The 11,720-nt window shown below is 47.0% G+C and overlaps 2 protein-coding genes across 4 annotated transcripts in view; one reads left to right on the top strand and one right to left on the bottom strand.

Annotated features, from left to right (window-relative positions):
• The window catches only part of b3gnt5a (UDP-GlcNAc:betaGal beta-1,3-N-acetylglucosaminyltransferase 5a), a 309,683-nt gene that overhangs the window by 2,930 nt on the left and 295,033 nt on the right, over nucleotides 1-11,720 (top strand). The gene's annotated exons all lie outside the window — the stretch shown is intronic.
• Nucleotides 1-11,720, bottom strand: part of nlgn1 (neuroligin 1) — a 205,191-nt gene that overhangs the window by 170,519 nt on the left and 22,952 nt on the right. For 2 of the 3 annotated variants that reach the window (XM_076019711.1, XM_076019833.1), the window contains exon 1: nucleotides 10,327-11,302. In XM_076019711.1, coding sequence (XP_075875826.1) covers nucleotides 10,327-10,804 — 478 coding nt within the window. In that variant the 5' untranslated portion in view covers nucleotides 10,805-11,302. Of the gene's footprint in view, nucleotides 1-10,326; nucleotides 11,303-11,720 lie in introns of those variants that run through there. The other variant, XM_076019772.1, reaches the window with a different exon arrangement.

The following is an 11,720-nucleotide window of genomic DNA, read 5'->3' as shown; positions in this document are numbered from 1 at the left end:
CATCGTCTACATCATCAACATCATCATCATCACGTCATCGCTTTAAATGACCTTCAATTAACATTTCGGAAAAAAGAAAAAGAGGGGGAAAAATAAATAAGCAGCTTATTTATTTATTGTAATGCAAGAAATCATGAATATGTATAAGCGGCTATCGAGGCTGTCACCTTGTAAAGAGTGTGTGTTTGTGTGTGTGTGAGTGTGTTTGGGAGCACAAAAGGCTGGAAAACACTCAAGGTCACTCTCTTCTCCAACTAGTCCCCCAACCACCCCACCCCCACCGGCAGTAAACACACGGGCCGCTCTGAGTCTCTGGACTTGTTCAGCAGAAAAAGCCGGCGGAAGACGTTTCTTTTTTTTTTTCTGGAAGGTCACCATCCGGAGGGTTAGTGGACACTGTTGCCGCTGCCTTGACCGGATTGAGGGTTCCCATTGGTGCACGGGCAAATTTCCAAAAACAAAAAAATAAAGCTTATTTTGTTTTGATGTCTAAACACCAGTTATGACGAAACTGACTGGTTTGAAAAACCATTAAAAAAAAAAAACATCATGTTGTCACATGATGTTTTTTTTTTAATGGTTTTTTTAATGGCGAACCCCTAAAATTAAACCGAACTACTCGGGGGGAAGGGGGGTTCTGTTTCGAAAATTAGTTAATCAGACGGAAATTAATAACGTTAAAAGATTTGCTTTTGGCTCCAGGAAAAGATTATTCACATCTTCCGAGGACGATTAGAAAAAAAATATATATATAGTATCAATAATGATAATGAAAACAGAGGTGGCGAAAGTATTTACATTCTGTGCTTAAGTAAAAGTATAAATGCTTGTGACAAAAAAAAATGCTCTGGTAAAAGTAACAGTATAGATTAAACTCCTTTACTCCAGTAAAGAGTTACCCCAAAGATGAAGTACTCCCTTTAAAAAATGATCCACTATTTTATACTGAACTACACAACAGCGAAGTTCAGTAAGCTCCACTTCAAGCAACAACAACAAAGGAGTAGACAGTACAGATATTTGTGTGCAAATGTAGGGAGTACAAATAAAAAGTTGCCAGGAAAAGGAAAACTCAAGTAAAGTACAGATACCTGCGAAATCTACTTAAGCACAAAAACAAAAGTACTACACTTTGATACTTCCCACCTCGACGCTTCACTTTTTCTCCACGGTCGGAGCTCAGACAGCTTCCGCAACTACCAGTTGGAGGCAGTGCTCCCTGGCATCGCACAAACCAACACATGAGTTCCAAGACAAGAAGGTTTCAAACCGACAACAACGACAACATCGACGACACGGCGCTCCAGATGGACAAAACACATGGAGACAGACGAAGGACATCCAGGCTCCGTCTTATATTTACTCCTGGCAACGTCCTCACTCATTAGCATGCGCACATGCACGCAGACGCGCGCGCGCGCACGCACACACACACACACACACACACACACACACACGGTGCCAATAACATAAATAACCAGCTCAGATCCATATTTAAACACTCACATTCAACAGATTTCTCATCTCCGCTGAGATTTAACGATTATTGTCTCTGTGATGGTGTCAGCAGGTCAGTCAGCACGTTGATGGCTGATGAATTAGCAGCCACTCAATGAAAGAAGCAACAGATTGCACATGTAGAGCCAATATACACACACACACACATATATATATATATATACATATATATATATATATACATTCATATTTTCTCCTGGCTGTTTTTGGCAGTGTGTCCAGAGAAGCAGCAGAAAAATATCATTTCCTCGGCAGGAAGCTGATGATACATGATCTGATATGGATTTGAACAGCCGGCACCACTTTTCCTTCTGTCTCTCTTTGAAAGATGAATCGCAAAAAATCTGAGAAGCTCCTCCTGAACTTTCCAGGCGCCACCACTCATCCAGTCAGATGTGAACATTTTTAAGTTTGAGGAGAGATTAGGATGATTAGAATAAAAAAACAACACAAAAAAAAAATAACCATCTGTGCTGTGGATTGCAAATTTCTTTCTCAAACTCCCTCCACTCCAATTAAACACGGAAAAAACTGCTTCAGCAGCGACTTCTGACCCCGGCCAGCGGGTCCAGCTTTGCGGCCACATCTTTCTGATGGCTTGCAAAGGAAAAAAAAATAATTCTCACATTCTTCACCCAAACGAGGGTCAAAGTTTTTTAAGGCGGATGCTGATTCTTTATGTCAGAGGTGTTTCTCCACATTGTATCTTATTTTCATGTTGCCTACTCATGCACATGTAAACGGATTTGCCTGGAGTCTGCTTGACTGAAGGTATAGAAGGTAGGCGGGTATAGGGGTCACATGAAGTTTCCTGCAAAAAGAGGGTTCAGCAAGACCAGGAGGGCCAGCATGTCCAGCAGGTTCAAGAGGACCAGTAAGACAAGCAAAAACAGCAGGACCAAGAGTAACAGCAGCACCAGCAGATCCAGAAGGTCCAGCAGGACAAGCAGGACCAGGAAGACCAGGTCAAGATGGACCAACAGGTCCAGGAGGACCAGCAGGACAAGCATGTCCAGGAGGTCCAGGAAGACCAGCAGGAAAAGCAGGACCAAGAGTAGCAGCAGGACCAGCAGGTCAAGATAGTCCAGCAGGACCAGCAGGACCAGTGGGACAGGCATGACCAGGAAGGAAAGGTCGAGCGTGGCCAACAGGTTCAGAAGGACCGAGAGGACCAGCAGGACCAGGAGAACTAGCAGGTCCACCAGGACCAGCAGGTCCAGGGCTTCTTCTGCCCACCTGCTGCTTCCTCCACCTACTGTTGGTCAGCCTGGCGCTCACCTCTACCCACCACCAGGGAGAAAATCAAGACATCCAGGTAGAGGTGGAGAAAGACAGAAGAAGAAGAAAAAGATGGGAGAACAGTGACTGCTGCATCGTGAGCTCAGTGACAGTCAAGATTCTTCTCCAAACCAAACCCTCCGGGGGGGGGAATAATGCAACATGTTGAAATATGCGGCACTATTTGAGATATTGAAGAGCTCGTCAGGGAAGTCTGGCCTAGTTCACAGCTAAACGCCCCAGTTTGGCTTCACAAAAAGCCCCGAAAATCCCTCATTCAGCACAAAGCGAGATATAAAGAGGAGTTCCACGGGGCGCCGCTGAGACCCTTCTCCCTCTGCCACCTCCCTTCATCTCCTCGTCCCTGACACAGTCCACGGATTCCAAAACACACAGCCGAGGCCCCATCACTCTTCTTCTTCTTCTTCTTCATCTTCTTCTTCTTCTTCTTCTCCTCCCTCCGTCACACAAATGTATATTTAACAGCCTGCTGACCTGTTTTTGAAGTCCTGGAATCAACTTTGAAGTTTGGCAGCCGGCAGCGGCTCCCGGGAGCCAGACAGAGGCTTTTCTCCCTCCGTCTCTGCTGGAATTCAAGGAAGTGGTTACGCCCATTTGCAACATCGGGCCGACAAATAGTTGCAGCCGCCGCGACAATATTGTCGATTCTGACTGAGACGTCCGTCATAAAAAAAAAAAAAAAAAAAAAAAAAAAACCTTCGGGCAGGGGGAGAATTTCAACCACCAGGATCCACTTTACATTCATCCTCCTTCTAGAAGTTTTTTTTTTTTTGTTTGTATCGTCGTACAAGTTGGGTTTTTAAGCCAAATTTGAAATACACATATATGTATGTCTATAAAACTCTGCTGAACATGTTGATTTAACGTGATAAGGAACTGTGTTCAACTCTGACTGACGTCTGGCCCAGAATTCTCCCTGATCCATCATGAAAAGCTCCCCCACCACGAGGCGTTCTCAGCCGCTCTGGCCCAGTATCACTGGGTGAGCAAGTGACAACCAAGGAACAGGACCACACTGACCGTGTTTGCAGCGTGTAAACACGGTCAGCGTGAACTGCGTCAGCATGGACGCTGCAGTTGGTCAGTCGGATCACAGCAGGGCAACATTTCCTCAGCAGAAGAAGAACGAAGATCAAAGAAGCCACTGAAGATTTTTCGTCTGACGGGCTGTGAACGCATCGTAATCAAACTCCCACAGCCACTGTTGTCGCCCCTCCCACCAACAGTAAGCCTCCAACTGGCTACACTGGTCTGTTTTGAATGCACAGACCGATGGATCTTTTCTTTCTGGCTTTGCCTCGTTTCAAAAAGTTGTCTTTGATCTAACAGAAACGGAGCGGAACGTGTGTTTCTAACCTTTGCGGCAGGTTTTCTCAGCCGCTCGGACATCTGAAGTGTCTAAATGTGAATCCTGTGAGTCCAAAAGTGAAAATGGGAGAACAGTCAGTTGGAGCCTTGCAACGCGGATCGCTGGCGTTCCGCCCAGCGTCACCATGCATAATGTATCGCCGCTTCTTATTCATGCCATAATTCACGGTAAATGAACTTCCCCTCACCCCCACACTCCCACCCCCCATTCCCTCCCTCACCCTTCGCCTCGCTTTTCCGCGCTGCCTAGTCCTTGTTGTTTTGCGGTTTCACGGATCAGTTTTGACAACGAGCCCAGCTCGGTTCGAGGCGAAACGCGGCGAGCGCTCTTTATATTTTATTCATACTCATCGGCTTTGTATCGTCTGTGTTTTTGTTTTCTTTCTCCCTTTTTTTTCTTTTTTTCTTTTTCTAACCCTGTGATTTACACAGAGAAAAAGCGGGATGTCAGCTCGGCTTCCTCGCACTCTTTGTTTGACTTTCCTCATTGCAACGCTGCGGGGCCACTGGGAGGAAGTCATTTTTCACAACCTTTTTTCTCCCGATGGAAACGCCGCAAACCGGGTGAACTTTAGCGTTTAAGGCATTAGCGAAGGAGTGTAGCAGAGAGCCGATGACTAATGTGTCTAATTGCTTCTGTGTCATGTGATCTGGCATTTAATTGCATAAATTGCATCAGATTAATGAGATGCGCTTCGTCTTGTTATCCTGATGAAACCAAAGAGACTCTGCTGGAGTGTCGAGGAGGCATAAATATTGATGTGATGCTAACACATATTAGCGGTAATAGCCATGACCTTAAAATCACTGCAACATTTACAGTTTTCTCAGGGAAATACTGGGCAGATAAAACATATTTATATATTTGTTCCTATATTTCCCTCCCCGCCCCCCACAGTTCAAATTTGGAATAAAAAAAAGATTGTGTTTGCTGTTTTCACACTAATAATCAGAATAAGTTGCAACAAAACCAAAAAGTTTCATCATGTGGAAAAACTAATTTGAATGAGCCTCTGAATGATGATTGTTACTTTTGTTTTATCTTCCAGCCTTGCTTCGCTCCTCAGCCTCCAAGATGATATTTTATTTGCATTAGGCCGCCAGCCTCCCACTTTATTTTCATTTGAAAAAGAATAAATAGAAGAACTGTGGGTCGAGTCTGCAGGACAGACGGACAACCACTGCTGCACCGCCGCCGCCTCTGATCTCATTACGACTGCTGTCCCATGACTGAATGACTGCACCTCTCCCTCTCACTCGTACACACACACACACACACACACACACACACACACACACACACATACACACTCTGACTGTCTCACCTTTTACTCACTCTCGTTTGGTCTCGTCTAACTTGACTCATTAGCAGCCGTAGCTGCGGAATCTTGACCCCGTGACCTGAACCGAGGTTCCGTCGAAACCATCTGACGGGTTTCGGGAGGCGGAGCTAATAAAGAGAATTAGAGCAGCAAATAATTCAACTACGATTTTCGCAAATTGACTTTAAAAGCTTGACAACTAACGTTTTTTGAGCAAACACAATATCAGCTATTGTCTTTTTTTGTTTCAAAGGTTGGACATTTTTTTTTACTGGGATTAAATTTGATGTTAAATATGATATTTCGGTCAACGTCCTGATGAATTAGAAGCAACAATAATGTCTAATAATAGTCTGGCAACGAGTTTTACGTCTAAACACTTAAAAAAAACAAAACAACGAAACAATGAGGATATTTTTCGAAGACAACTGTGATTTCAGCCTTCAGCGTCTCTGCTCATCACCAGGATCTGATCTGATCGGTGGTGACCAGCTCGCCGCTCGCCCTTCGCTCCCTCGTCCGACCGCGCAGAAACCAGCGAAGGGACCACTGGACGACTGGCCGCGAGCCACTGAGCACGCTCAGTGGGATCACAGAGGACGATGCCGGCGTCCTCCACCTCCTCCGTTTCAACTGGTTTGTTAAGTTACGCAAAAGTTCGCAAAACGGCAGCAGTTCAAAGGTCACAAACGTCCCCGATGACCACATTTGAGATAAAATCTCGACAGGTTCTTCTGCATCTCTGGGATTTTCATGGAATTCTTGTGATTGTGGAAAAAGCTTTGACACGCTTCTGGATGGGATTTTATTGCCAGACTCATTTGAATGTATTTAAATTGGTCATTACGTGCAAAATGACACCCCCCCCTCTATGCAAAATACGCCTCCTTCGAAACAGCGGCAGATCCAGAGAGAGTTTGACAATTTGACAGACGTGAACACCAACGGCCAAAACCAGGCGCAGTTTCAACTGTCAAAGTGTTTCTGGCGTCAGAGCGACTCTCTCTGATGATGAGGTGTGTGTATATAGAAAACTATCATACACACACATTAACTTCAATCAATCAGCTTATTTGTACAGCGCCAAATCACATCCAACGGCGTCTCAAAGCGCTTTGTACAATCAGAGAAAAAAACAACTGGCCAGGAGAAACTCCCCTGTGGGAAGAAACCTAGAGCAGATCCAGACTCCGTCATCTGCCTAGGAGCAGTTGGGGTGAGAAGGAAATGCAAAAAAATGTTGAGAGCGAAAGATAGAAGTAGCCAGAGTGGCAGACACATCTTATCAAATATGAAAATATATTTAGATATTTATTTATTTATTCCTTTAAGAACACGAATCATTCACTCCGATCGACCACTACTGTATTCATATTGTCACAGTCCTGACGTGTGTTCAGTTTTCTACGGGTTCCACTGATTATTAATGTTCGTGTCGTTCTTAGGGCAAACATGTTATACTCCCCCTTTGAGAGGATGACAGAAACTGCGGTGTGTACTGTGCTTGGGGCTGTGGGGATGTGTTTGGAGAGACGTGTGCGCCCGCATATCACGAGTGCAAAAATTCATTCTCGGTAGGATCCAAAGGCGGCGGAGATTGCGACCGCCAAGTCGCCGCAAAACACGGCGCGATTTACCGCTGCGCTGCCTTCTTTGTGGATCGGGCCATTGGTTTCCCTTCACTCGTTTTTCCGCCAGACTGCAAACTCTCAAACTCCTCAGCTCAGCCTCTGATTCCATGTCACCAATGCTTTTCTAACAGGTTTTATATAGAAGTGAGACAAATAAATACGCCTGCGTAGCCCTCCTCAAAAAAAACAAATAAATAAATAAAATAAAATAAAATAAAAAACCAAGTCCTGTGATTAATAATTGACCATGTTGTAGACGCGGTGCAGCAGCAGAGACCGGCCCTAATGGAGTGCAGGCCGCTCCCTGCATCAGTCCAAGTAGTTGCCTGACATTTCACTGCAGTATATTAATTTTTGCACAGCCAGCAGGTCATAAAAAGTCACAAGAAAAAACAAGTAAAAAACTAAAACCAAAAGAAAGCAATGATGAGTGTCGCCACAAATCTTTTTTTTTTTAATTCTGCCCCCAAAAAGACGCGTAAACGGTGACACACACACACACACACGCACACACACACACACACACACACACACACACACACACACACACACACACACACACACTCTCACCGCTGCCAGTAAGTCAATGACATTAGCATCCAGACTTTATCAAGGGCAGCTTTGTGGTGCAGTCTCACACATCCTCATACTACACAACAATAGTGTTTACATACAGCAGGGACACACACACACACACACACACACCGGCAGGAGCATTATCTTGATGAGAAAGTGTCGGTCCAGCCATCGGAGCCAAAGCGACGTCGCTCGGCTTCCTCCTAATGGAGATTACAGCAGGGAGGTTTCTGGCCCGAGCTCGTCTGATTGGACGGTTCACACACCTACATCACACCCGCCATGTTCGCTCTGTGTGTGTGTGTGTGTCACACAGTGGCTGGTCGCATCATCTCTTGCCTGCAACACACAGTCTTTAAATCACAGGAACCAGTTTGCAACCAATACAAACCAGTAGCTAGCACCGTCATGCATGTGGCCCAGGGGCAACCTGTTAAGATTTTTAATCCGGCCGGCCAAACTTGAAGAAATTATATTAAAAGTAAGTAAGTCCTAAAATGGCTGTATTTCATCTTTTTTTGTTCAGTGTTATCAGAGCCATTTCAATAAAGAGCAAAATGCCATGCTCTATATTTTAGAGCACTGACTTTGATATCTATCAACGGCAGATATTTTGTTGCAACTTCACTTCATTTTCAGTTTTGACAATAAAACATGTGTTGTCTACATATCCATAATATATTCTTTCCTCCTATGAGGTGGGTCACCACAACACTCCATCCATCTGCTCCTGCCCCGGCCACCTCTGTCAAATTTTAGAACGCATTATTAGCCCCACCAGTCAAATAGTTTGCCCGCCCCTGGGGTAGCAGCTAGCGGCTAGCGGCTAATTCCACTAAGCGACAGTAACAGCAGGTAGACTATGAGCTAAGTTGCGTCCAAACAGCAGGCAGAAATATTGATGTTTATTATTATTATTATTATTATTATTATTATTATTATTATTATTATTATTATTGTTATTATTATGGAGTTTATTATCCCCAAGCAAATACTCAACACCTTACATTAAAGTAAGTGTTGTTGTTGTTGTTGTTGTTGTTGTTGTTCATAAGCAGGCACCCGGGACGGCGTCACAGGTGTTGCACCAAAACATCTCGCAGATCATCATCACCCAGCCAAACATCAGAATCCAACCTCTGGATCATCCAGACTTTTCAACCATCAACTTGTCCAAACTTCTAAACTCATTTATTGCTGCTTGGACCACAATGATCCCCAAAATAACACACAATAACACACACACAATCATACACACACACACACACACACACACACACACACACACAAGACCCCAGCGCGTCCATGGGGCCCGTGTGTCTGTCAGCGTCCAGTGTGGTCGCTGGCTACAGAGCTGTCAGATCATACATACCTCCTTGTCTACAAATTTTCTTGCCCGGTTTCCTGGCACATTCCTTGGATATTCTTTTGACTGTGAAATGAATAAAAGACTAAAGAATAACATGGAAGCCCCAGGACACACACGCACACACAGGATCCGGCATGCACACGCGCACACACACACTGAGGGCCAGATCCACGAAGCGATTGGCCGCCTTTTTACGCCAGATAATCTGTGTGCAAGGCAAAAATCACACCCACTTCTATGCAAATATGCAGTGCCCTAAGTTTTTTCTTTTTTGGTGTCGCCCACAAAGAACTGATGATGAGGTGTGAGTATATAGGAAAAAAATATATAATAATCACACAAAGACGTTATCATATCTAAAATAAATATATGTATGTATTTATTTATTAAGAATGTGAAACATTGATAAGAAATACTTCACTCCCACTTGAAACCTGCACTTACTCCATCAGATCAGCCACGAAACTGCGACAAATTGCACTCAAAATTATTCGAAAGGTTCAGGACGCAAAGTCGCCACAAAACCGCTGCGCTCCATTCTTTGTGGATCTGGCCGTAAATATCTCTCCCTCTCTCTCTCTCTCTCTCTCTCTCTCTCTCTGTCGCTCTCTCTCTCTCTCTCTCTCTCTCTCTCTCTCTCTCATTCTATCACACACACACACGCACGCACACACACACACACACACACACACAGCTGATGGAGTGAGCAGGGATGGACGGCGGGCGGTGGAAGGATGAGTTACGGCGACGGGCGACATCGCCGTGACAAGCACTGTCTTGTTTAATGAACTGTAGCCCCCCCCTCCTTTTTTGTGGTGGAACACTATCGGCTGTGATGAGCTGAACGTGTGTGTGTGTGCGTGTGTGCGTGTGTATGTGTGCGTGTGTGTAGAGGAGGGTGATGACGATGAGATGGAGGAGGAGGAGGCTGAGCGAAACAGGGGATAAAAAGGAAAATAGAGGATCAATTAGCCACACACACACACACACACACACACACACACACACACACACACGTTCTGCAGCGTCATCATGCACATTGAAACATGCCGGTCATGCATTCCCGCCGACCCGCGGACTGACTGACAGACAGACGACACAAATCCACCGTCAAGCCCCGCCCCTTTTATCCTCCCTCCGCCCCAGGGCTTTTCTGCTTCTAAGGGAAGGTTGTAAGGGGTTGTTCGGTCATCCCTTGTCCCCACCCTCTCTCCCTCCCACCCCACCCCCGGGGGTCACTCACCGTCCTCGGTGGGCACGTAGATGTTGAGGTAGAGGCAGTCCTCGCTCTGCTCCTGGACGAAGGAGGCCACCACGTCCAGGCCGCTGGTGAACCAGACGGGCAGCATGACGTCGGGCAGCCGGCCCTCCACCACGCTCTGCGGGCACACGGGCGCAAAGCGAGTGGCGTTGCGCACGCCGGGCCACGGCACCGGCGGCTCGGGCGGCTGGAAGCGGCGCTCGCCGGTGGGCGGCGCCGCGTAGGGCACACCCAGGAACTGCACCACGGGGCCCAGGATCTCGTTGCTCAGCTCCTTCTTGAGGCCCCGCAGGCGGCCGGTGGTCACCGTCACCACCGGGTCGTTCTCATCCAGCTTGTCGCCTGCCGCCACTGAGGCCTGCAGCAGGAGCAGCAGCAGCAGCAGCAGCGAGGTGGGCGAGGTCAGCGGCGGCAGCCCCGCACCCCACAGCAGGGCGGGTCCTCCCAGCATTGGGAACATCGCAGAGAGCGACTGGAATTGATTTTAAAAAGACAAAAGAAAAAAGCTCCTCCTCAGGCGTCGGCTCTCAGTCTTTCTGCTAGCAAATCAGGAAGCAGGGCGGGGCTACTCAAAGAGGGGGCGGAACTCCGGCAGCAGGTAGGAATCCGAGTGAACATCCGTGCGACGGCGGCGGCGGCGTTGTTGGCAAACATCCGGTGGAGAAGTGGTGGTGGCGGCGGCGGCGGCCCCGACCTTCCAACGGCCTTCCGAAGGCAGAGAGGTTTTTCTCCTCGCAGGAAGTCAGACGCTCCCTGAGGACGGCGACAAGGAAGACGGCGCCTCCTGCTGGGCGGGTGCTCGGCTGGGGGCGAGGCCAGGGGAGGAGCATCTTTCAGACGTGGGCGGGCCACCGGGCGTGGAGGGTCTCCATCCCGCGGCGGCGAAGGAGGAAGCGGGAAAATCACTGTTAGAAAGCTGGACCCACGCTGACCTTTGACCCTGTGGCGAAGAAGGAGAGAAAGAAGTAGAGGAAGAAGCTGAGTGACGAATCAGTGACTCGTGAGACATTGACTTTCAGAACTAAAGAGTTAAAATCATTTCATTTTCCCCCCTAGTGGCCAAAAACAAGTGGTGCCCCCTGTTGGACTCCTGTGGTATTGCTATTGAGTCGACACTGCGAACACTGGGCCAAAGGGTCCATAACGATACTGGATAGAAAAATGTGCGAAGTCGTGGTGATGGTCACCCTCTGGTTTAACACTCAGCAGCGCCACCTGGAGCTCCAGATCCGTCTTGAAAGCGGACTATCACCATATTTGGATGAGTGGGCAGGACCGTAGGTGAGCAGCGATGATGGTGGGCTGCTAAACTACAGCCATGCCCACAACTTTATGGCCATTTTCACTCACAATTAGACCAAATCTATCAAAATGAG

This window comes from Nelusetta ayraudi, unplaced genomic scaffold (genome assembly GCF_046127955.1).
Source record: "Nelusetta ayraudi isolate G7.1 ecotype Tasmania unplaced genomic scaffold, CSIRO-AGI_Nayr_v1 ptg000001l, whole genome shotgun sequence".
Lineage (NCBI taxonomy): Eukaryota > Metazoa > Chordata > Actinopteri > Tetraodontiformes > Monacanthidae > Nelusetta > Nelusetta ayraudi.
Note: the sequence above shows the minus strand (reverse complement) of the source record. Positions and strands in the feature narration are given on the sequence as shown.